Source organism: Puma concolor, chromosome A2 (assembly GCF_028749965.1).
Source record: "Puma concolor isolate L17-30 chromosome A2, mPumCon1.1.hap2, whole genome shotgun sequence".
Classification (NCBI taxonomy): Eukaryota; Metazoa; Chordata; class Mammalia; order Carnivora; family Felidae; genus Puma; species Puma concolor.
In genome coordinates, this window is record NC_141668.1 from 12783643 (window position 1) to 12806190 (window position 22548).

Below are 22548 nucleotides of genomic sequence, written 5' to 3' on the forward strand. Positions count from 1 at the left end.
ATTTCCTCCCATAAGATTTTTCCTTCCAACTCTGGGCTGATGGCTCGGAGCCTGGAGCCTGTTTCCGATTCTGTGTCTCCCTCTCTCTCTGCCCCTCCCCCGTTCATGCTCTGTCTCTGTCTGTCCCATAAATAAATAAAAACGTTGAAAAAAAAAAAAGATTTTTCCTTCCAAGTATTTACATTGGACCAAGCCTTCCCTCATCACCCCTGCACCACCAAAGTACCACTGTGTCTCTTGTTTTTCATCTAAGCAATCCAGATCCAGTACCACACCAGCTTTTCACAGCTACTAGGTTCATCATGTGAAACTCCTCCCCAGAAGACTTCAGTTCCTCCTTTTGAAGAGCCCTGACTTTTCTTCATGACTTTCATGATACCCCATAGTATGGCCTCCATAGGCATGTGACCTTTGTTCTTCTTCACCAACCATGGACCCGTCCTTGCCTCCATCCCGACAAAGCCACCATAGCACAGTGTCAGGAAACACTGCCGATGGGTCTTGAGTGTGACTGTCCTATTTTGCCTGGGACAGGAAGACAAGGGACAGACGTGAAATGCCTTCTCTCAGAAACGTGCTCACTGGGACCCCAGGTGAGACCTCAGTGTGGTGTGGGAAGGAGAATTTCTGGCTTGGAACGCAAGTCATTCCTACAAATATTTATAAAGCATCTCAAGTGGACATGAAAGAAAAAGGGACACTGTCCCGGCCACTAAAGATTTGCCATCACTAGGGAGGTGAGGAAGAACCTCCTGTGGAAGAGAGTGCTGAATAAAAGGCATGGTAATGCCTCCTTCTTTTGTAGAAGGTATCAGACCCCAGGGCAGGGGCAAGGCAAACATTAGACTCATTTTCTAGATGATGAAACTTTCTTACCTGCCTGAGAGTTTAAATGGCTTATTTATTATCACAGGGCTAATAATTAGCTCATCTGGGTCTCCTGGTTTGTTGGATTTTCTTTGCACTGCTCTGCTCTGCCTGCAAACAGCAGGGTTATGACACCCTGAGAGCCATTGAGCATTCCCAGGAGCAGGGGGAATGGACTCCGAGCTGTGAGAGTTCCTGGGGGAAGGCGGCATTTACGTGAGAATTGAAGGATCCGGAAGATTTCAATCAGAGAAGAAAGAAGGGAAGAAAGAATATTCCAGAAATAAAGAAGCTCCATGAGCAAAGGCACAAAGCAGGACAAGAAGAGCCACCCAAGGGCAAAATTACTTGAGAAGTGAAGACTCCCTCCCTTTGCCTCCCCTGAGAGTCTGAGATAAAGGAGGAGGAGAGGTCTGGGTGTCTCTGGACTGATAAACAGACTCCACCCAGAGGCCAATAGCATGGGTATATGGGGACAGGAGGGTCAAGTGGCAGAAGTTCCCCTTCTCCAGTACAGAGGAACTGGGGGGGGCGGTAGGAGGGAGGCCATTTCCTGAACCCCACTTCTCAGATTCAGCACCTAGAGCAGAACCAGGAAGGATTCTGGGAGCCAGAGAGGACTGACAGACGGCAAGTCCCCTAGAGAAAACTGTTCCCCTCTGGGGTCAGGTGCCTAGGGTGGGGGTGGATGGCCACTGTGTGTGAGTGCCCTGCCCCACGGGAGAGGAGGAAATGCGAGGCTTGGAGAGCAGAAACGGGAAAGGAAAGGGAGGTGTCAGGAGGGGGAGAAAAGTCGGGGTGCATCCAGGGGAGGGGCTGTCCTGAAGCCGGTCTAGGAACACTGCCCTGGGATGATAGCGGGCGCGTGAAGGGAAGCGTCAAAACCACCTGATAGACCTGATATAACTCTCTTTAATGCACCCCCTTCCTGACCCAGCTTCTCTCCCTTCTCTCCTCCTCAGTTCAAGAGGGTGGAGACCAGAGTGGGGAAGAACCCGGCCGGGGGGAATGAGCCGGGCATGGGGAAGGGGGCCTTTCTTAAGGCAGGAGGTAAGTGCGGTCCCTGACCTTTGCGGGGCAGACGTGTGACCTCCCTTCCAGCTCTAACATCCCACAGACTCTCACCCCTCACAGTCTGCCTGGTCCTTAGCATGTTTGTGCATCTTCCAGGGGTCCAAAACGGGTTGGGTTTAGGGAGAATGAGGAGAATCATCTCTCTATGAGGGGGCCCTGGCACTAACTTTCTCTTTCTTTCCCCTCTCTCCCTCTCTCCCCCACCCCTCTCTGCCAACCCCCTCTCTCTTGTGGCTTTCCACTTCCTAGTTCCCTGCACAGCGATCTCCAGTATCTCAAGTAGAGTGGCCACAGGAACGCCACATAACGGCGGGGTTCATGGTCCGGCGGGTGCTAGCGGCTGGCCTGCTTTTCAGTCTGCTCCTTGGTTCTTCTGTGCTTTTGGTCTACATCTTGCGGAGCTGTGGCCCTAGTGAGCACGATCCTGGAATCCCCCAACCGAGCCAGCCCTCCTCATCAGGGCCTCTGTGGCTTTGTGCCCACTGACTCGTTCACCTCCCCTCCTGCCTCACCCTCTCGCCCTCTCCCTCCCAATCTGGCCCCGCTGGGCTCAGTCAGGCCCTGTCCTTCTCCTGGGGGGCCCTTCCCTTTTCCCCACCAGGCTGTCCTTTGCCCAGCACCTCGGGGGACCCCTGGCCCTTTCTCTCTCCCTCTCCCAGCTCTGAGCTCCCCCCGCCCCCACCACCTGGCAGGGCCCTGCAGGACGCCCGAGTGTCATGATCTTCAGGCTCGTTACCTGGCCTCTGGGAACACCAGTGTGGCCCCCTGCACCGACTTCTTCAGCTTTGCCTGTGGAGACGCCCAAGGCACCAAGAGCTCTTTTCAGGCTCTTGCAGAGGAGAACAAGAGGAGACTTCGGAAAATACTGGGTGAGGCTCGCTGGGTGGAAGCGTCTCTGCAAGTGGGTGGCTCTGAGCCTAGAACTATCTTGCTGTCCCAAACCTGTGTGGTTTGTGGCACAGCTGCTGGTTTGCTGCTCCGTCTCAGTACCTCCTCCCTTCTCCTCTCTGTCTCTGTCTTCATCTTTCCTTTGCCACTTGCCCATGACTACTGTCCTCTCTTCAAGCTCCCCACATTTCACCGATCTGCCCCTTCTCTGTTGCTGCGCCTAAATCTTCCATTTCTCTCCCGAGCCTGGGACCTCCCATGCCAATGGCACTCAGCACCTGCCGCACTAAAGTCCAGGTGTGTCGGTTGCCCCCAGCCCCGCCTGCCTCCTATTGCTGGGGTCACTGTTAGCCTCTCCCTGCAGTCACTTCCCCACCGCCTCCCTCAGATGCTGGTGTGCAAGCTCTAGGGGAAGAAGTGGGGTGCTGGGGCTGGCTGGGAGGACGGGGCCACGCGGCGAGAAGGGGAGGCATCTGGCTGTGTGCCAGGGAATGGATCCAGCCACAGAGGGCTTGCCGGAAGAGGAGAGGGCCAACCTAAAGCCCTGGGGGCGCAGAAGTCGCCTGTAGGCAGTGACTGTGGAGAAGACGGAAGAATTGAGTTCATCTCTGAGGGAGCAACCGAGGCCATCTGGGAGGTTGGAAGTGGGCCCCAGGAAGTTGGAGGATGGTGTGAGGGTGTGAGGAAAGGGAACAAGAACAGGTATGATAGGCACACATTTCCAGTGTAAGGGAGCCCAGGACATGTGACGGGATTCACTGGAATTTGGGAGGAGTGAATGTGTCCCTCTGCCCTCTTTTTGATGGACAAAAGAACTGCAGGCAGGCATTCTCTGGAGGGGCCATGCTTCCAGTTAAGGCCAAGATATGAAAAGAAAATGTATGTTTAGGATAAAAACTGTTGCTCACTACAGAGTGAAAGGTATGGTGACTGAGTGGGTGGGAGGTGCCACAGGGTAGGTGATTGCAATGCACAGGCATGAGGGTTACTGCCGTGTGTGTGTGTGTGTGTGTGTGTGTGTGTTTCCTGGGTCACCAGCCAGGGTCTGGACCTTGTTTCTTCTTGCTAAACCTGTCTGGATGAGTTTTCCTGTCTCCAGTCCCCCAAAGTTCTCTGGTTGCCAAATGTTTCTAATTTCTTTACTCATCTCCGTCCTGCCTTCCATTTGGACCCATAGGTGTTGCTACGTGCTCCCATCTCTTCCTTTTCTCCTGTGTCTTTTCCTCCCCATTTCTCTTTCGTGTCTCCTTTGTTCCCCTCTGTCTTCCTCCCTGCCCTCACTCTCCCATCGAGCTGACCCAGCCCTCCCACCTTCTGACCTGTCCTTAACCCCGTATTTCCCCCCTTCTTTCCATTTCCCTGGGAGTCTTCCCCTTCTGTCCCACCTTCCCTGCTTGGCTTTTCTCCTCTAATTCTCCTATGCTTCCTTTCTAGAAAAGCCAGGTTCCCGGCACCTGGGCACTGGGGAGGACAAAGCTTTCCAGTTCTACAGCTCCTGTGTGGACACAGGTGCCATCGAAGCCGAAGGGGCTGCCCCCCTCAGACAAGTCATTGAGGAGGTGAGACCCAGGGCAGTAAGGTTTCTAGATACATAACACGTGGGACCCATGCATGCTCAGGGCTGCCCTTCCCCCCCTTTTTTTTAGAAAGGGAGGGGGGTGTCTCTTTCCTAGGCATCTCCAAGTTCCAGGAGGGAGATAGAAATGGCAGTACCCTCTGGAAGCATGAGGACCCTGGGTGAGGGCAGAGAAAGAAGGATAGAGACGGAGCCAGCCCTGGAGGGCTCCAAGCACCCAGAGTAGCAGTCAGGAAGTAGCAGCTGGCTCAGGAAGGGGAGGGGTGGGCGGGACAGGTCTCCCAGGCCATCCCCCACTGCTGAGCCCTGTCTCTCTGCTTCCCAGCTTGGAGGCTGGCGAATCTCCGGTAATTGGACTTCCTTAGACTTTAACCGAACCCTGAGCCTTCTGATGAGTCAGTATGGTTATTTCCCATTCTTCAGAGCCTACCTGCGACCTCATCCTACCCTTCCACACACGCCAGTCATTCAGGTGAGGGGCGCACCAGCACACAGCAGGACCGGGCCTGCCTCAACTTCTAGCCTAGCATCTCCTAGAGGAAGGTTGCGGGCTGGACAGATAGGACAAATGGGCAACATAGATAAGATATTTATCTTGAGGGAAAATTATCAATGTGACAGTCAGGGATACTAGGTGAGATCAGAGAAGGGAGCAGGAGAGCCAGTCCTGTGAAGATTGAACTAGTTCCTATCTTCCTGACTGCTTATCTGGATCACCCCCCCCCAACAGCCTTTTAATTAGCCCCCTCATCTCCAGTATTGTCCTCCTCTTATCTACTCTTGAGTTTTGCTAGAGGGACCTTTCTAAACCAAGAGCTAATTATGCTATTGTCTCTGTCTAAATGCCTCCAGTGGCTTCGCCAGGTCCAGGTCGTCAGGATCTAGCTCTTAACCCCTCAGTCTCCAGTTTTATCTCCTGCCACATCCCTTGTCCCCCTTAAACCTCAAGCCATGCTCTGTCACTTCTAGCTTCAAGAATTTTCCTCAGTGCTTTTCATCCACGTTTCTCTTTGCTTGCAACACTACTCCCCAACGCTATTCCCACACTCAGCCTGGAAAACTCTTACATGTTTTTCAAATTTGGGGTTTGATTATTATCTCTTCCAGGAATTCTTCACTGACACCCTAGCTATGTGTTAGGTAGACCCCTCTGTCCTCCCAGCTTCCCAAGCTCTCATCACTGAAGACCGTGTTAAAGACTGTGAGCCCCTTAAGAACAGGACCGTACCTTACTCACCTCTGTTCCTCAGGACCTAGCACAGGGCCAGGCATCTAGAGGCCCATGGAAGATGTTTGTTGAGCAAGTAAATAAATAAAAATGTTGAAGGCATCGGTATTGTTGTAGATAATGCAATGCCATCTATTTGGCCCCTGCCCTCAAAAATTCCACAAAATTATATGGGGATGAATATACAAGAAAAGCTGTTAATCAGTATGAGACACTCTAAAATTCAGCTCTAAAGGGTATGTTCAGGAGCTTCCGATGTGGTCTTTAGGGAGTACCTAAGATCTGAAATAGTTAAGGAATGGCTCAGAGAGGGGAGAACGTGAGCTGAGCCTTGAAACATGGTGAATCACGCAGGTGAAGGTGAAGTTAAGGGCATGAAAAGGACTTTCGGAAAGTCCTGAGCTAAGGCTGGAATGGTATGACTCTTCTGTGGGGTCAATGAGAAGGCTGGTTTATTGAACAGAGGATTTGGGGTAGGGGTGAGGTGCAGTGGGAGATAAGAGAAGAGTAAGGCTGAAGACATGAGGTTGGGCCTGATTATTCCTGGCCTAAGAAGTCAGATGGAGGTGATTGCTTCTGACTTTGGGGGAAAAAATATGGCTATGCATTGAGTGTAAGCAGAGGGAGCGATTTTGTAGGTCAACCTGGAGTGGTTGAGGAATCTAGGTGAGCAATTTGGAGCAGTTTAAGATGATTGTGGTAGAACTTGAAAGGAAAGGCCAGGAATGAAGATTTAGGCAGCTTCATCTCAGTGGTAATGGTCCATGGTGCTTCTAAAGGACTTGGCAACTGGTTGAATGTAAATGCAGAAAATGGAAAAGTTGGAAAATTAGTTTTCCACAGTTTTGATGTTGTGTGAGTAGGAAGAGGGCAGTTACCATCAACTGGAGACTGGATGGACTCTGAGGATGGACTTCAGAGGGAGTACCCCACCAAGGGGCCTGGGGGCAGGGAGGGGGTATGAGACCAGCATGGCTGTGCCACAGAGGACAGGGGAGGAGTGATTCAGCAGGGAAGGATCATCATGGATTCCAGAGATTTCTGATCTCAGAAAATAAACGATAATACCATTGAGAACCTTCTAGAAGAGAGTATTGAAAACATTTTGGAAATGGACAGATTGTACAGCATTTAAGAGGAAGGCAAGAAAGTTGGAGCAAGAAAGGGTCATGGATGACTTTTAGTTCTTCAAAGTGTGGACATAAAATGTGACAAAGGAGCCAAGCGAAAGATTTTTGAAGATGGGGAAAGTATACAGTCCGAGGAGCGGGTGGGATATTGAAGTTGGAGTAGAAAAAGGCATAGTTTGGGAGCAAAGATCAGAACAGAATCAAGGACATGCCAGGACTAAGGTGGGGCAGGCAGGTGAGGTAAGTGAGCCACTCACCTATGTACAAAATCAAAGAGGCTACCAAAAACAGTAACCAAAATAAATATTTTTAAAAATTAAAAAAAAAAAGGTTAGAGAGGGAGGGAGCCAAAACATAAGAGACTCCTAAAAACTGAGAACAAACTGAGGGTTTATGGGGGGTGGGAGGGAGGGGTGGGTGGGTGAGGGGTACTGAGGAGGGCACCTATTGGGATGAGCACCGGGTGTTGTATGGAAACCAATTTGACAATAAATTTCATAATAAAAAAAATTTTTTTAAAGCCAATGCAAAAACCTGTGATGATCAAAAAATATCAAATTTTTGTTAATTGTGGATTTTTTGGAAAAGAGGTCCTTTCCCCCTAAAATGGACCAAAATTTTATTGCAGACTTAAAAAAAATCTATAATTTTTCTTCAAAATGGATAAAAGATACAGTCTAGATTTTCAGAAAAAAAAATCTGTGATGAACAAAGTTTTGCTATTTTAGTCAGCATGGATTTTAGCTTTGATTTTTATTTGAAAAATATCGGTTAAGACATTGATCTTCATTACTGTTTTCAGTACCTCTTAAATTTTGCACCTGAGATGGTTTCCCCCTCCCTTAACCCTGGACTTGGACCCAGCACAGGGGCTGGCCCCCTTCAGGACACGGATTAGTGGGCTTCTCCCTTGACAAGCACCCCAAAACTGGTCCTCACATTTTCCGTGTCTGTATAATATAAAGAGTATCCTTTCCCCCCTTGTCCCCGACCCCAATCCCTCCCTCTCTTGCTGTCTTCTCTCACACCTTCTCTGTGTCCTGAAGCTGTCTCCTGTAGCACCTTCCCCATCCTCCCACACCTGTCCTCTCCTCCCTCCACGCTCCCTACTTCTCTCCAGTATCTCTTGTGTCCAGATAGACCAGCCAGAGTTTGATCTTCCCCTCAAGCAAGAGCAGGAACAGAAGATCTATGCTCAGGTAAGATGCCTCCATGGACAAAGGTCAGGCCCTGACCTCTGATGCTCAGGGAAAGGCTGGGGCCTCTGGTGGCTGTGACTGATGTTGCCCCTCCCCCAGATTGTGCGGGAATACCTGGCTTATCTGAGTCGGCTGGGAGCCTTGCTAGGAGGAGACCCAGACAAGGTGCAACAACATGCCTTCCTGTCCATCTCCATTACCTCACAGCTGTTTCAGTTTCTGAGGCCCCTGGAGCAGCAGCAGGCACAGGAGAAGCTCTTTCAGCTGGTCACTATTGACCAACTGCAGGTGCCTTGAACCAGGGACTGGAGGAGGATGGGCAGGAGGGTTTCTCTCCTAAACTTTCTGGATCTCCTGAAATCCTTTCTCCTCATTCCTTAATTCCTTTCCATCCCTAACTTTCCCAGGCCCATCCCTTTCCCCAACCATCCCCTTCCCCATCCCCTCTCAAACCCTGAGGGAGAGGACCCCCCTCTCCTGCCTCCTCTCCTCCTTTTCTGTCCCCCTCAGCCTTGTGTCCCTCCTCTAAGGAAATGGCCCCTGCCATCGACTGGTTGTCCTGCTTGCAAGCGACATTCACGCCAATGTCCCTGAGACCCTCCCAGCTCCTCGTAGTCCATGACCTGGAGTATTTGAAAAACATGTCTCAGCTGGTGGAAGAGCAGCTGTTGAAATACAGGTTTGCCTCAGGTGGGACTGGGGGAGTATGAGGGCGATGAAGAGTCCGAGGACCTGGAGGCCTCAGGGACAAAGGAGATTGTGGAAACTGCATGCTGGTAAGGTCTTCCCAGGAAGATGGAAGGGATCCACGGGTATGTGAGGGCAGAGAAGTGTTGGGGTGAATGGCCCAAGAGAAAATGGAGGCAACAGGAAGCATGGGAGGCTTGAGGGGCACAGGGAAGGGAAAACACACATGAAATGAGGCATTCATGTGCCCAGCACCTGGGTTTGTTGGGAGTAGAACCCAGTCTTTGAAGAGCCTCTAAGCTATAGGAGATGCTGGAAGGCCAGTCACTAGGGACAGCTCAGGCATGCATGTCTTGTCAGCAGCTAGGAGGTAGGGGTAGGAGGTGGAGGCCCATGGGGCCAGTGGATGGAGGAGGTGAAGGCTGGGGGTTCTCTTGGGGGAGGGCTGGGGGAGAGGCCATTTCTCAGCTGTGAGAGGATCCAGAGGCCCTTGCATGTGAGACTCTGTTGGGCTGTCTGCCATCCCCAGTAACTACATGGCCACTGCCTGAAGACAGGGGCTTCCTTCCAGGGACTTGGGCTCAGGGCCCTTCTTCATAGTACCTCAGTGGCAGCAGCATCTAGAGATTCTTTTTAAGGAAGTGAAGGACCATTCTTGTGGGTGTGAGCAGGTTTATGTAAAGCTATAAATCAGACCTGGTGAGAGTTGACAGCAGGGCAGAGGAAGGTCTCAGGTCCCAGCTTTGCTGTGCTTAGAAGATACATCTTAAGGTGAGCTGAGATTTCTTGGTTGGGGAAGTAGATGAATCTGTTTTGTTACATTTTTTAAGTCTAGTCTTAATCTAGCCCAGACGCTTCACTCCCTGCAATTTGAGAAGTCACTTCTGCATCTAGTTCCTTCTATGACCATTTTCCAACTCACACCAAGAAAAGCTCTTCTTGACTTGTTCAAAGGTCAAGCCACTATTTTCTATAGATACAGAAGAGAAGGGGCTTCCTTCAGGAATATCCAGGTGACTACACAAGGGCAGGCTGTTCTTGAGGCACCTCGAGAGCCCTGAGTGTATGTGTGGGTCTCTTTTCCCTCCACAGAGACTTTCTGCAGAGCCACATGATCTTGGGGCTGGTGGGGACCCTCTCTCCAGCCCTGGACAGTAAGTTCCAGGAGGCACGCAGATCACTGATCCAGAAACTGCGGGAGCTGACCCAACGACCACCCATGGTGAGGAGAGAAGGGAGGAATTTTCCCAGATTGGGGGCTATTGGAGCATCTGTCATTTTGAGGGATAATTGTTGGTGTATCTCTCCCATGGAGAGGGCATGGGGGCAGATGCCATTCAATGTCTGGATTTTCCATAGAAGCAGACAGGCTGTGCATACAGTGGTTATGTTGAGAACTGAGATGCCAGGTACCAGAACTTTTGGCACACATCTGGCTACGTTTACAGCCTTTTGCTGAATATTAAAGTTTAAATATAAAACTTTAAAATTATCAGCAATTGCTTTTCCTTTCAATGACCTTTAAACTATTTGCCTAGTTAGTTATCCAGAACTCTGTGATTTAAGGACATGGTTTTAAAGCTTGGGATTTGTTGGGATGCAAGACATGACCAGCAAGTGGCTTCTCCTCTGTTTAGGTGCTTCCAGTGTTTGATGTTCAAGGGTGCTTCCCAAAGAGTTCATCTCTGACATCCAGTGGGATCTGTGGGGTCATAGCATGGGCTTCACAGTGCAGAGCCTGATATATCTGAGGTGGTAGTTCTGTGCCAAACACACTAACCAAAGTCTCCTGTGTTGCATAAGATGTGGAGACACTCCTTTACCAAGAACTTTGAAATCCTAGGTCGGACACATCCAGATGCAAGTGAAGGTATCTAGAACGTTAGATATGCTCCAACCTGAGTACTAACCTCAGTGTAGTCTTGAAAAGCACGGTTTTTTTTTCCTTCATAATTTGTGGACCATTTCTGTGTCTTGGAGAAACTCACTGCTTTGACAACTTGAAATACCCTTGGAATTCAAAGAGGGTAAATGGGTGCACAGGGACTGGCATGTAGTTATTGAGTATCGGGAGTGAGACACTTTTCTTTTTTTTAATAGGTTCCTTTTCAAATTAAATTAAATCAAATTTTTTAATGATTTAAAATTTTATTTATTTATTTTGAGAGAGATAAAGAGAGAACATGAGGAGGGGAGGGGCAGAGAGTGAGGGAGGGAGGAAGGGAGAGAGAAACCCAAGCAAGCTCTGCACTGCCAGCACAGAGCCTGACACAGGGCTTGAACTCATGAACCATGAGATCATGACCTGAGCCAAAACCAAGAATGGGAAATTTAACCGACCCAGGCACCCCAAAGTTCTTTTTTTAATGTTTATTTATTTGGGGGGGGGAGGGGCAAAGAGAGAGGGAGAGCGAGAATTCCAAGCAGGCTCCTTGCTGTCAGTGAAGAGCCTGACATGGGGCTTGAACTCACTGGGGCTCGAACTCACGACCCATGAGATCATGACCAGAGACAAAATCCAGATTCAGATGCTTAACCGACTAAGCCATCCAGACGCTCCAGGAGTGAGACATTTTTCTAAACCCTTTAGATAGATATGAACTGAATTAATCCTCAGAAGAATCCTGTGAGGCAGGCACATCATTTTATTCCTGTTTTATGACAGGGAAATTGAGGCACAAAAGCTAAGGAACTTGCTCAAGGTATTACACCTAGTAAGTTGGTAGATCTAGGATTTGAATTCTGGCAGTCTGGCTCCAGGGTCTGTGTGCTTAATCCTTTGGCTAAGAAACAAACAAACAAACAAACAAACAAACAAACAAACAAACCAACAGTAAAACACTCCTTTTTGGGACTTTTCTCAGGTTGGTAAGTGCCCAAGAAGCTTCTGCCCAGCCTTTCTCTTGACACGGATGAGGCTGACAGGGCTCCAGCTCCTCTTAGTTAACATTGCTACAAAATCCCTGTCAACCAATAGCTTCCTGTCAATCCCAGAACCATGGTCTGATGGCACTTCTTGAAGGACGTAAATGGGCCAATATTGAAACCACATTTAAAGGACAGGAAAGTCTTATAAATTGCTGAAGCCGCCATCTTTTGTATACTTCTATACATCTGTTATATCTATTGTGTCCATCCTCATTATACCCATTAGGATTTATAGTTGTCCTTGGGCTTGAAAATTGAGTCAAGTTCTACCAACAAATAGAATAACAGTTGATATGAGGGTTACTGTGTATCAGGCACTGCATGGAACACTTAACGTGGATGATTTTATTTAATTCTCCAGAAACACTCCGAGGTCCTCAGAAAGGGCAAGTGACTTTCCCCAGACCACACAGCTCATAAGTGAAGGAACAGGTTTCAAAACAGATCAGTCCTGTTCATCAGGACATGTTGTTAATCACATACTATGCAGGATTGAAGAATGAGTGGGTAGGAAAGCAGAAAATGAGTTTGAGAATTCTTTCTACAAAGGTCAAGATAGTAAATACTTTTGGTTTTGTGGCCCATTACAGTCTGTGTTGCAACCACCCAGCCCTGTCCTTGTAGCACAACAGCAGCTGCACGTGGAGTGAATGAATGGGTGTAGCTGCGTTCCCCAAAGACTGTGGCTTACACAACAAATGCTCAGAGTTCCCAAGAGGGACACATGAGGGAGGTTTTGAATGGCAGTGGTGGATCTCCATGCAGGAGGTGGGACAGAGGCAGTTGCCTAGAGAGTTTAAAGGGTTTTCTGGTGGGGTGCCTGGGTGGCTCAGTCAGTTGAGTGTCTGACTTTGGCCCAGGTCTTGATCTTGTGGTTCGTGGGTTTGAGCCCTGAGTTGGGTTCTGAGCTATCAGCTCAGACCACCACATGAACAAAAGACAGAGGTCCCTGCCCTCAGACACTTATGCACTGATGAAGGAAGAAAGACAATAAACTAAGTGAATAAAATATATTAGGGCGTGATTAGTGTTATGGAGAAACACTCCAGAGACATGGCGTGCTAGGTGGGGAGTGTGTACGAGTGGGTCAGGCAAACTCATGCGGACTTGGAGAGTTTCTTTATGGTTAATGTTTCTTTATGGTTCAGCCAGTTATGAAGCCACACAAATTACACTATCTTCCAACACAGAGTTCTCCATCTAATTCACAAGGACTCAATTTGCGGTTTTACTAAAAGCCTCCATGAAACCAGTGCTAACACAGTGAGGGAGTACATTAAGATTTACAGAATGATTTTGATGTGTTGCTTCACCTGATCTCCTGAGCGGTGCTGCCAGGGAGGTAGAACAGGTAGTACTCTCATGGTGACAGTTTGAGTAGCTGAAGTGCAGGGGTTTAAGTTAATAACCCACATTTGGTAAATGCTGAATTCTCTGTTCAGAGGTAGTATTTGGTAGCTCCTTGAGGATGAATCTGGCCAATACATGTGTTTTCTTGGCCTTAAAGCTTTTTACAAACTTTTGGTTAATCAACAGAAGTCAAAAATTAGGAGATGGTGTGTTGATAGTCACATTTCCAGCATTTGTGTGTGTGTGTGTGTGTGTGTGTGTGTGTGTGTGTGTGTGTGTGTGTGGTACATGGGAAGCTTGAGCAGCACCAGACTAGGCTTCTCCAGGGGTCACAAGTGACTGGGGCTGAGTGGTGCAGCTCTCTTCAGCCCGGCTGTGCTGTACCCGTTGCCCTGGCCCCTCCATGCCCCATGGGCCTGATGCTGGCTGCTTCTCAGTTACATCACCACATGGCCCCTACCTAAGTTCATGACTCCGGCTCTCTTAGCTTATCCTGGTTTGATGAAGCTTTGAACCAGAAAAATTGTTATTATTTTGGCATTATTTGTCCTCAGTGATCCCCAGAAATCCCTTAGTAGTTACATACTATTTTCCAAATATTCAAAAATGATCAGTCCAATGACTCATTCTAGAATTTCCTTTAGAAATTAGCATTAAGGATTCCTGGCTGGCCTGTAATCTCCAAAATCTCTTTCCCTCTATGGCAACTTAAGAACATTTTTGTTTCCTCCAGACTCCTGGAATTTTTTCTGATTTCTGTTATTTCTTAAAGTGTTATTACTTATGGTTCTAAGCTTATATCTGCAACTTTTCTTTTGTTCCCTAAAATTAATCTACTGGGTGTCAATATCTTGGATCTGAAGTATTTCTTTCATTTTTTTATATTATGGCAATGATTGTTCCCTATATTTCTCTTTGTCTCATATATTTTTAATACATATGGTATGCTGTGTCATTCCATGTCTTGAGAGACAGCGTGGATACTCATAACCCCCAGTAGATGAATATTTAACCTGTCAACCTCCATCCCTGAGACCGACATTTATTTAGAGATTCTGGAAGTCATTTTCCTGCTCATGGGAGATGTGACCCAGCACAACAGTGATGAAAAGAATCTCAGAGTTTCACAGGAGTTAGCAATGGGTAGTCTGAGGTGGCATCTGTGTTCTCCAGGAACCAGGTCAGAGTCTGCTGTGGCCCAAGCTATGAGCACAGGCATGGAAGAGGCAAAAGCTTTTGGAGAAATGGGTGGGCATTAGCAGAAGGGATCAGGAAACAGCTCAAGAACCAGGAGGTGTGAAAAGGGCAGGCAGATCACACTACCAAGCTGAAGGTTGATGCATTTGCTGCTGCTCCAGCGGTAGAGCCTACCTCCCACACCAACAGCCTGATGAAAGGCAGTCTCCAATCCAAGCCCTTTGTCAGGAGGGCTGTGGGAGATGGACAGACACTGAAGGTGGCCCGCAGATCCTGCCCTTGACCCAGTCATGGCCATCAGATCCATGTTTCCTTTCACTTCATCTTTGCTTTTCACAGTTGTGTTTTAGAGCTGCCACTAATACACAATAGAAAGCATCTGACTCCTTATCCTCACAAGAGGAGAAGTCCTTAACAGACCTCACAGTGAGGGGACAAGAACAAAAAATGTGGGCAACCAGGTCTGGAGCAGCCTCCAAAATGGTAAATGTCCTAACAGGCAGAGGCCCAGGAGTGACAACAATACTGTGACAACAATACTGGTCTTCCATTTCTGTTTCCTCTCTTGTGGGAAGCCCCACAAACTCTCTCTCTAATTTTGGCACCAGAAAGCATGGTAGCAGCCTAACCATCTTCCCTGTGAGGAGATCTGTGAAGAGTAAATAAGTTACAGGAATGGAGTCTTGTGACTTCATCCCACTTAACCCAAACTGGCATGTTAGCTGTGTTTTCAAAGTCCCAGCTCAGCTCTCCCCCAGGCTGGTGCTCTCACCCTAAGCCCCTTGGGCATGTTTCTCTGTTTGTCTTGTGTCATCTCTGGGCCCCCTTCATGGTCAGCTCCTCAAAGCCATCCAAGCCCACTACAAACATCCCCCCCCCTCCCTCCACCAAGCATCTCTCTCTTATGTTGCTTATTTTTTCTGTCCCTGTGCTAAAAACACCCCAGTTGCCCAAGACTCTACTGAGTTTTTGTCTAACCATCTTTCTGCCTTTGAAGTTGATAATGTCCCTCATCTCATACTATTTTCCCTGATTTCATCCAAAGTTTCTTAGCTCTCTGAATTCATGTTTAGTCTTTTCTTTTGTCCCCTTCTCCTACCAAAGAGTATGGGGTCTAAAACCCGTTTTCACTCTGACCGTTTTCTTCTTTATAAGACAAGGTCCTATCATATGATCCACGGTAACCATTTGGAGAGGCAGGGAGAGGGGCAGAAAAGAAGAGAAGAATTACCTTCTCCAGTTTCCATTTTAGATAAAGAAACATGGAAGCGTGGCTGCCTTGGCTGGGCTACCAGTGTGGTGCATGTGGCGGGTGGGGATGGAGTGGCCAACAGACCTTCTATGGTAAGAGGTTTGGTATGTAGTCCTCTCCTATCCAGGAGCCTTTCTGTTCTCCAGAATACCACCTCAGAGAGGACTTGCGTTCAATTCAATAGTCAATAAATAAGGATGATTTGCCCAATCCAGGCTCACGAGACTAATCCTGGAAGACATAAACCCCTTTTTACAAAGCAGCAATAGCCCACGTGTATCACCAAAAGGGAAAATGAAGTAAAGTGGGACAAACCCAGAAAGAACAGGAAAGAGAGTATCCTCTGGGGGTCAAGATCTAGACAAGATTGACCTGGAGAGATGGATGAGAAAGAACCCTTGACAGGAGCCATTCATTCGAGTTTTGTCTCTGCAGCCCACCAGCCCTCGATGGATGAAGTGCGTAGAGGAGACAGGAACCTTCTTCGAGCCTACCCTGGCAGCCTTGTTTATTCATGAGGCCTTCAGTCCGAAAACCCAAAGTGCTGTATGTGAGGGCTCTTCCCCAGCCCATGTCTCTCTACCCCTTCCCACCCAACCATTCTGTCCTAATTCTAATCACTGTGCCCTTCTTGATGGTCTGCATGGTTGGGGGTGGCGGAGGGTGGGGGTGTCAGCCAGTCACAGAGAGAAAGAGTGAACTATGAGAGGGATGCCAAAGGAGGCTAGGCCATGCTGTGTCCCTAGGGTTTGCCTAGTTTTGCTATGAGACACAAGTGTATACAACATGCACGAATTTGGGTAAGTTTCCCAACTTCCCTGCTCTTATGCTTCTTCAACCATAAAATGAGAAAATTGAACTCCGTGGCCTCTATGGCTACTCCCTGTTTATCTATGATTTTTTACCAACACAGGAAATGGTATGAGAATGGAATGATATCATCTTAAGAAGTGCAAGTAAATGAGTACTGAGTAGTCTTTGCGTGCCTACTATGTGGCTAACACTTTTGTTAGCACTTGGCATGAACTACTTTAATTGCTAGTATTATCCTAACGTTAGAGAAGAGAGAACTGAAGCACAGAGAGGTTAGATAACTTGTCCAAGGTCACACAACTACCAAAAAGTAGAGTCAGGATTTGAATTCAGGCTTCAAATATTGTCATCCATTTTCCTCTATCAAGAAAGGATACAAATAAGATGGTAGATGGCTGGGAAAGCAGTAACTACACAGTCAGTTGTGAAGCTGGGAAAACTTCAGCTTGTTGGAAAGCTGAAGAGCCCAGAAAGATGGAGAGAGGAAATGCATGCCTTAATAAAAAGAGTGTGAGGACAAGGGTTCTCAAGAACAGAGAAGGGAATGATGGTCCTCTTCCTTTGTTTTCTGAGTGGATTGTTGGCCAAGGGTAAGGACAGCATCTCCCTCCCCTGGCAGGCTGAGATCTCCCCACGGAAAGGAACTGTCTCCCCTATCGACCCTCAGGACTGACCAGCTCCCACCTTCCCTTTATGTTCTTGGTACCTCCTTTCTGTCTCCACAGATCTCTGTGCCCTGGGTTTCCAGTCACCTAGTAAATATTACTTTCTGCTTTCTCTTTGGAGTTCTTCCCCCTTCTCTGGTAGCTCCCTGGGGCCAAGGCCCTTCCTAGAGGCCCAGGGGGCAGGAACCCAGACCAAGGCTGACCCTGATCCTGTGTCTCTATCCGGGCCCCTACACAGGCCATGGAACTATTCACTGCAATCAAGGACACCCTCATCACTCGCCTCAGGAGGGTTCCCTGGATGGATGAGAAGACCCGGAAAGAGGCCCAGGATAGGGTAAGTCCAGGAGTGAGAGACAGAAGTAAGGGTGGAATTGAGTTTTGGGCCCAGAGATCACAGTGACAGAAAGACAATGCAAAGGCACAAGAACACATGGCAATGTAAACACCAGTATGCCATATACACATCCTGGTGACAATATAAAAGGTGGGACCGGGGCAGTGAACACAAGAAATTCCCTTCGATAGACTTGGGGAGCTAGGTTTCTTCTACCTTTTGTGTCTCTCCTCAGGTCACCCAACTGCAGGTGAAGATGGGGGGCCCAGAATGGGCCCTGAAGCCATCACTGGCCAGGGAGGAATACAACGATGTGGGTCCCTGCCCTTGCCAGCTCCTCATTAGTCCTCAGCTTCTCCTCACCTTCTGACTCGCCCAAATGGCAGACAATCTGTTTGCCCTGGGCTATCCTAACTGACCCCTTCCTTGCCCTGGTGTTGGCTGGGTTTTATGGGTGAATATCCACACTGTGGGTCTTGCCAGCAAAAGAAAGGAACCTTTTCAGGTCACAATAAGTGTGTGTGCACACATGCACGCATACATTCTTGGGACTTGCCCGAGTGTGTTTATCTGTGCGCTGATTCATGTGAAGCCTGTCTGCATCGACGTGGTGTCATTGTGCTGCTTTCTACTGTACTGCGGATGTCTGTATGTTGGGGCTTACTGTCTGTGTTCAGATGTACCCATCGGCATATATCAGTGTGCATCCGTATTTGTCTCTGTGTATCCGAGTCACCTCCTGCCTCCTCCCAGATACAGCTTGGACCCAGCTACCTGCAGTCCTTCCTGAGCTGTGTCCGATCTCTCCGAGCTAGAATTGTCCAGAACTTCTTGCAGTCTTTCCCCCAGCACAGGTATAGGAGCAAGGGAGACATAGACACTGCATCCCAGAAATGCCTATTCAAGATTAGCAGGAAACAAAGCTGGGGGCCTGAGGGAAAAGGAACGGTGACAGTAGTTGGGAGGGTGGGGCCTCCCATATGTCTGGTGGGCAGGGCCATACGTGACAGAGCTGGTGTTCATACGTGCTCTTCCCATAGGTGGCAGGTGTCCACCTGGGGGGTCAGTGCTTACTATTCAATATCTGACCATGTGGTGGTCTTCCCAGCCGGACTCCTCCAACCTCCATTCTTCCACCCTGGCTACCCCAGGTAGGGGCCGTTCTATGAGGGTGGGCAGGGGATTTCCCAAGGGCGATGGACAGACATTATGATGTATAGGATTCATGGTTGGCCAACTGGGGTCAAAAACTTTGAAGGACTCTCGGAGTAAGATAAACCTTTGTTTTCCCAGAGCCGTGAACTTTGGCGCTGCTGGCAGCATTATGGCCCATGAGCTGCTGCACATCTTCTCCCAGCTGTGTGGGTAACAGTGGGCCATTGGGAGGTGGGACCATTGGGAATCCAGGTGAAGGCCCTAAACGAGGCCAAAGGAAGAGAAAGGGAGGGCTCCAGGTGGCACAGTTAAGAATCTTTAGCAATGCTTTGGGGGGCTAGCCCAGTCTGTGGTACCCCCTGGTCCTCATCCTTACTCCATATCTCACCATTCCTTTCCCTTGCCCCATTTTCAACAGTACGCCCTGGGGGCTGCCCAGCCTGTGACACCCATGCCCGACAGGGGGCGCTGCTTTGCCTGAAACGCCACTACCAATCCATTCCATTACCCAGCGGACTCTCCTTCAATGGCTCTTGGACACTACTGGAGAATGCCGCGGACATCGGGGGGCTGGCCATTGCACTGCAGGTAACTCCAATCCCAAGGGCCAGGATCTATTGAGAGTCATTCTGTCTTCACAGGTTTTTCCTTCTACCATCCCTTGTGCAAACATAGCTGTAAAGCCTCCTGCCCTTCACACCCTCACTGAGCAGATGGCAGTCTGGGAATCCCCCTCTGACCCCACAGATCCCTCTTTTCTAGGTTATCTATAGATCTCACAAGTACATTTTTTTTCCTGGCTCAGACCAGTGTGTCTGTGAAACTTGGGCAAAAGGGCCGTGAACTGGTTTTCGGCATTGTGGGTGGGGCATCAGACTTCTAAGTGGCCATGGGTCTAGAGTCTAAGGGTTACTTGCCATCCCACCCCCATATCCAGGCGTACAGCAGGAGGCTGTTAGGGTACTACGGAGAGACTATCCTGCCCAACCTGGACCTCAACCCTCTACAGCTCTTCTTCCGAAGCTATGCCCAGGTAGGCAGCGGCCACCTCCCTCCGCAGCTCGCTCCATGTCAGATAAGTACCTTATTGGCAATGCTTGAAGAGGGGTGCCTCCCTGAAACACCTTCCCCCAAACAGCCCCAACCCTCTGCCACAGATGTCCCCGCTGTCATCTTTTCATACATGCTCCTTGGGACCATCTTTTCATATTTCTATAAATTCTTCTACCAAACTCATCACCCTCTTCAAAAACAGAAAAAAATTCTACTGCCAAATCCCTCTCTGAGATGAGCCCAACTTTTTCTTCTTTCATTTCTCCTAAAAAACGAACCTTCGACAGACTGTCTATAGACCATATTCCTTGTTGGAGACCTCACCCCCCCAGGTCCTCACATGAGTACCACATGCTCCCTCAACAGACACTGTCCCCAGTTCCTCAGTATACTTAAAGACCCCTCAGGGCGCTTGGGTGGTTCAGTCAGTTGAGTGTCTGACTCTTGATTTCAGCTCTGGTCATGATCCCAGGGTCATGAGATTGAGACCCAGCACAGAGCCTGCTTAAGATTCTCTCTCTCTCTCTCTCTCTCTCTCTCTCTCTCTCCCTCATCCTCTCTAAAAAATAAAAATAAAAAAGACTCCCTCACGGAGTTTTTACAGTAAACTCCACCTCCCCACCTTTCAGTCACTTACGAATGATCTGATTACACAGCCCATGCCCTCCCTCACACACATCCTACCAGATAAATGACCTACAGGGGCATCTAGGTACCTCAGTTGGTTAAGCATCAGACTTCAGCTTAGGTCATGATCTTGCAGTTTGTGAGTTCGAGCCCCACATCGGGTTCTGCACTAGACAGTGTGGAGCCTGCTTGGGATTCTCTCTCTCCATCTCTCTCTCTGCCCCTGTCACGTTCTTTCTCTCTATCAAAATAAATAAATAAACTTATAAAACAATAAATTACATACAAATGTGTGGCCCTATCTCTGCTCTCATCTCTGTCTGCTGTCCCTAGTCACTACATTGGCACCAGGTCTGCCTTGTCCTCCTGACCCTGATGGACCCTACTATTCTGCTCTTCTCCTTACCCTGCATGGACCTCTCTTTCTCCACAGGTGATGTGTAGGGAGCCCAGCACCTGGGAACCCCAGGATCCTCACAGCCCTCCCATGCTTCGAGTACATGGGCCCCTCAGCAACACGCAAGCCTTTGCCAGACACTTCCACTGTCCGCGTGGTGCCCTCATGAACCCCTCCAAACGCTGCCAGCTCTGGTAACCTGGCTACCACAGAGACTCCAACTTAGATGTAACAACACCTCCCTGCCCCATCCATGGAATCAGACGCTATCTCCTTTCCCTTTCCCTTCCAAAAATAAAAGCTGGCACTTGGCTTCTGACTGTCCATTAATGACTCTTTCCTAATATGTTCTATGCCTAGAAGTCAGAGAAGATAAGAGGAGAAAATGCCAAGAGAATTCTGTAGACACAAGAAAAGCGAAGAAACCAATGGGTCTAAAGGTCAGTGGGCCAAAGGTTGGGTGATTAAACAGACCAGTTAGAGACAAAAGGGCTTTGGTTAAGTCTCAGAAAGCTGTCCCCAAATGTTTTCAGGACTTTACTGCTATTACTTTTATTGTTGCTGCCTCTTTCCCCTAATGTGCTGTCCAGAGCAGAGCCGGGAGATGTGTGGGAAAGAGAAGGCTGTGGGTCTGGTGTCTCCGGCCCTGGGAGAAGGTGCTCAGAGCGTGGCAAGGCGGTCAGGCTGGGGCAATGGACAGTTGAAAGGCCAGCACCAGGATCTCTCAGATGCTGCATCCTGAGGTGATGAGCCACTGGCGAGAGGCAGGAAACTGTGTGTACGCCTCCCCTTGGGAGTAGTGACCTGGAGCCCGGTGGGGAAGAGGGGGTCAGTAAGCTATCATGAAGCAGAAGTAGATAGCAAGGTCCTCATCCAGGAGCCAGGCTACCACCTCAGCCTCAATGTCCCTCATAAAAAAACCATGATGCTGGCCAGATTGAAGCAGAAGGCTAGGTTAAATAGGTGGTCACGAAGGGCTGCTGTGTCTGATGTCCCGTCATCCTCTTGCTGAGCCATGTCCACAACCTGCCACATCTCCCCCACAGAGGAGGCCACAAAGTGCTCTTCAAAGTTCTCTTGATCCTGGTCTGCAACCGTGGAGAGGGGGAGGCACTGAAAGGGCCGATCCTAACCTGCCCCCGCCCCGATCCTGGCCTATACCAGAAAGGTGATGAAGTTAGAGAGTCTGAGAAGAAGTTAGGGCCTGGGGCTTTTGGCCCAATTGTGCATCCCCTTATCCTTGGCCAGGGAGGCGGTGCTCCATCTGGAGGTCTCCTCTGGTCTGTATTCAACCACAGCCCCAACTCAGGTGCGCACATACCCCATTTCTACCTCAAACGGCCTCCTCCAAAGCATTACAACACTTGGGGTTGGAGGGACCACCCCAGGGAAGGGATGGAAACTACAACCTCTTCCAAGATAAATGCACCCCTGCCCATACACACGAAAGCCACCTGTGTGGTGCTCTAGCCAGCCCGTGGTATGTCTCTGAATACGTCCCCCGCTAAGAACCCTGCTCTAAACCCTTTACCTGACTCTCTCACGCTACAATAATAAGGGACTGGGCTTCTCTCCCCACAACCCGACCTATCTCAGGTTTCACTCCAGCCTGATAGGAACTGGGGGGCTGACTCCAAAGAGGTCTGATCCCTAGCTCCAGACACTGTTGTCCTACCTGTGGAGGGTGTTTTCTCGTTCTGACTCCTCTCGTTGGGATCCAGGCTGCCTTTCTGAAGCTTCGCTCCCTTGACCCGCAGCAGCAGCAAGATGGCGGCCAGGAATGCTGCCCTGCAGAGCTGGGAGCCCAGGGAAGTCATGGGCCTGCCCATCCACCACCTTTGGTCTTCCCTACTCCCCTATGCCCAGTCGGCTCCCCCCACCTCCCTCCCCTGTCCCTGTCCCAGCCCTTACCACTTCCCTGCACCGTTTTCTTCCCTTCCCTTCCATAGGACCTCTGACGTCATGAGCTTTGTGACATCACAGCCATGGGCCTGCCCCTCATTCAGGTCACTAGAGAGTTCCCTTGCCAGGCAAGAGAGTGGTGAGTAGCCAGCAGAGGCTTCTAGGATGATCCTACTGCATCACCCTGTGGAGGGCAACAAAATGACTTCAGAGTTTGTGAAGT

General features: G+C 49.3%; 2 protein-coding genes across 2 annotated transcripts; one reads left to right on the forward strand and one right to left on the reverse strand.

The window, feature by feature from the left end:
- The first annotated feature begins 1599 nt into the window (after positions 1-1599).
- KEL (Kell metallo-endopeptidase (Kell blood group)) lies at positions 1600-20747 on the forward strand. The gene is made up of 18 exons (XM_086680839.1): positions 1600-1917; positions 2191-2353; positions 2634-2810; positions 4264-4388; positions 4731-4877; positions 7900-7962; positions 8062-8257; positions 8422-8641; positions 9742-9871; positions 15812-15922; positions 17093-17191; positions 17427-17504; positions 17945-18045; positions 18232-18342; positions 18485-18552; positions 18765-18934; positions 19284-19379; positions 20460-20747. Exons 1-18 carry the CDS (start codon positions 1783-1785, stop codon positions 20619-20621), a joined length of 2352 nt encoding a protein of 783 aa, XP_086536965.1. The 5' UTR covers positions 1600-1782; the 3' UTR covers positions 20622-20747.
- Positions 20748-20916: 169 nt separating this feature from the next.
- Positions 20917-22437, reverse strand: SOFU1 (sperm-oocyte fusion factor 1). Its single transcript, XM_086688109.1, has 3 exons — positions 22335-22437; positions 22099-22219; positions 20917-21511 (listed from the first exon to the last, which is right to left on the reverse strand). Exons 1-3 carry the CDS (start codon positions 22368-22370, stop codon positions 21333-21335), a joined length of 336 nt encoding a protein of 111 aa, XP_086544235.1. The 5' UTR covers positions 22371-22437; the 3' UTR covers positions 20917-21332.
- Positions 22438-22548: the final 111 nt, after the last annotated feature.

Coding starts and splice junctions, on each gene's coding strand:
- KEL (XM_086680839.1), top strand. CDS start 1,783: ATGCACCCCCTTCCTGACCCAGCTTCTCTCCCTTCTCTCCTCCTCAGT. Junction 4,878..7,899: donor CACACACGCCAGTCATTCAG/GTGAGGGGCGCA, acceptor TCTTGTGTCCAG/ATAGACCAGCCAGAGTTTGA. Junction 18,935..19,283: donor GGCTGGCCATTGCACTGCAG/GTAACTCCAATC, acceptor CCCCATATCCAG/GCGTACAGCAGGAGGCTGTT.
- SOFU1 (XM_086688109.1), bottom strand. CDS start 22,370: ATGGAAGGGAAGGGAAGAAAACGGTGCAGGGAAGTG. Junction 22,220..22,334: donor GAAAACGGTGCAGGGAAGTG/GTAAGGGCTGGG, acceptor CTGGGCTCCCAG/CTCTGCAGGGCAGCATTCCT. Junction 21,512..22,098: donor CGAGAAAACACCCTCCACAG/GTAGGACAACAG, acceptor CCACGGTTGCAG/ACCAGGATCAAGAGAACTTT.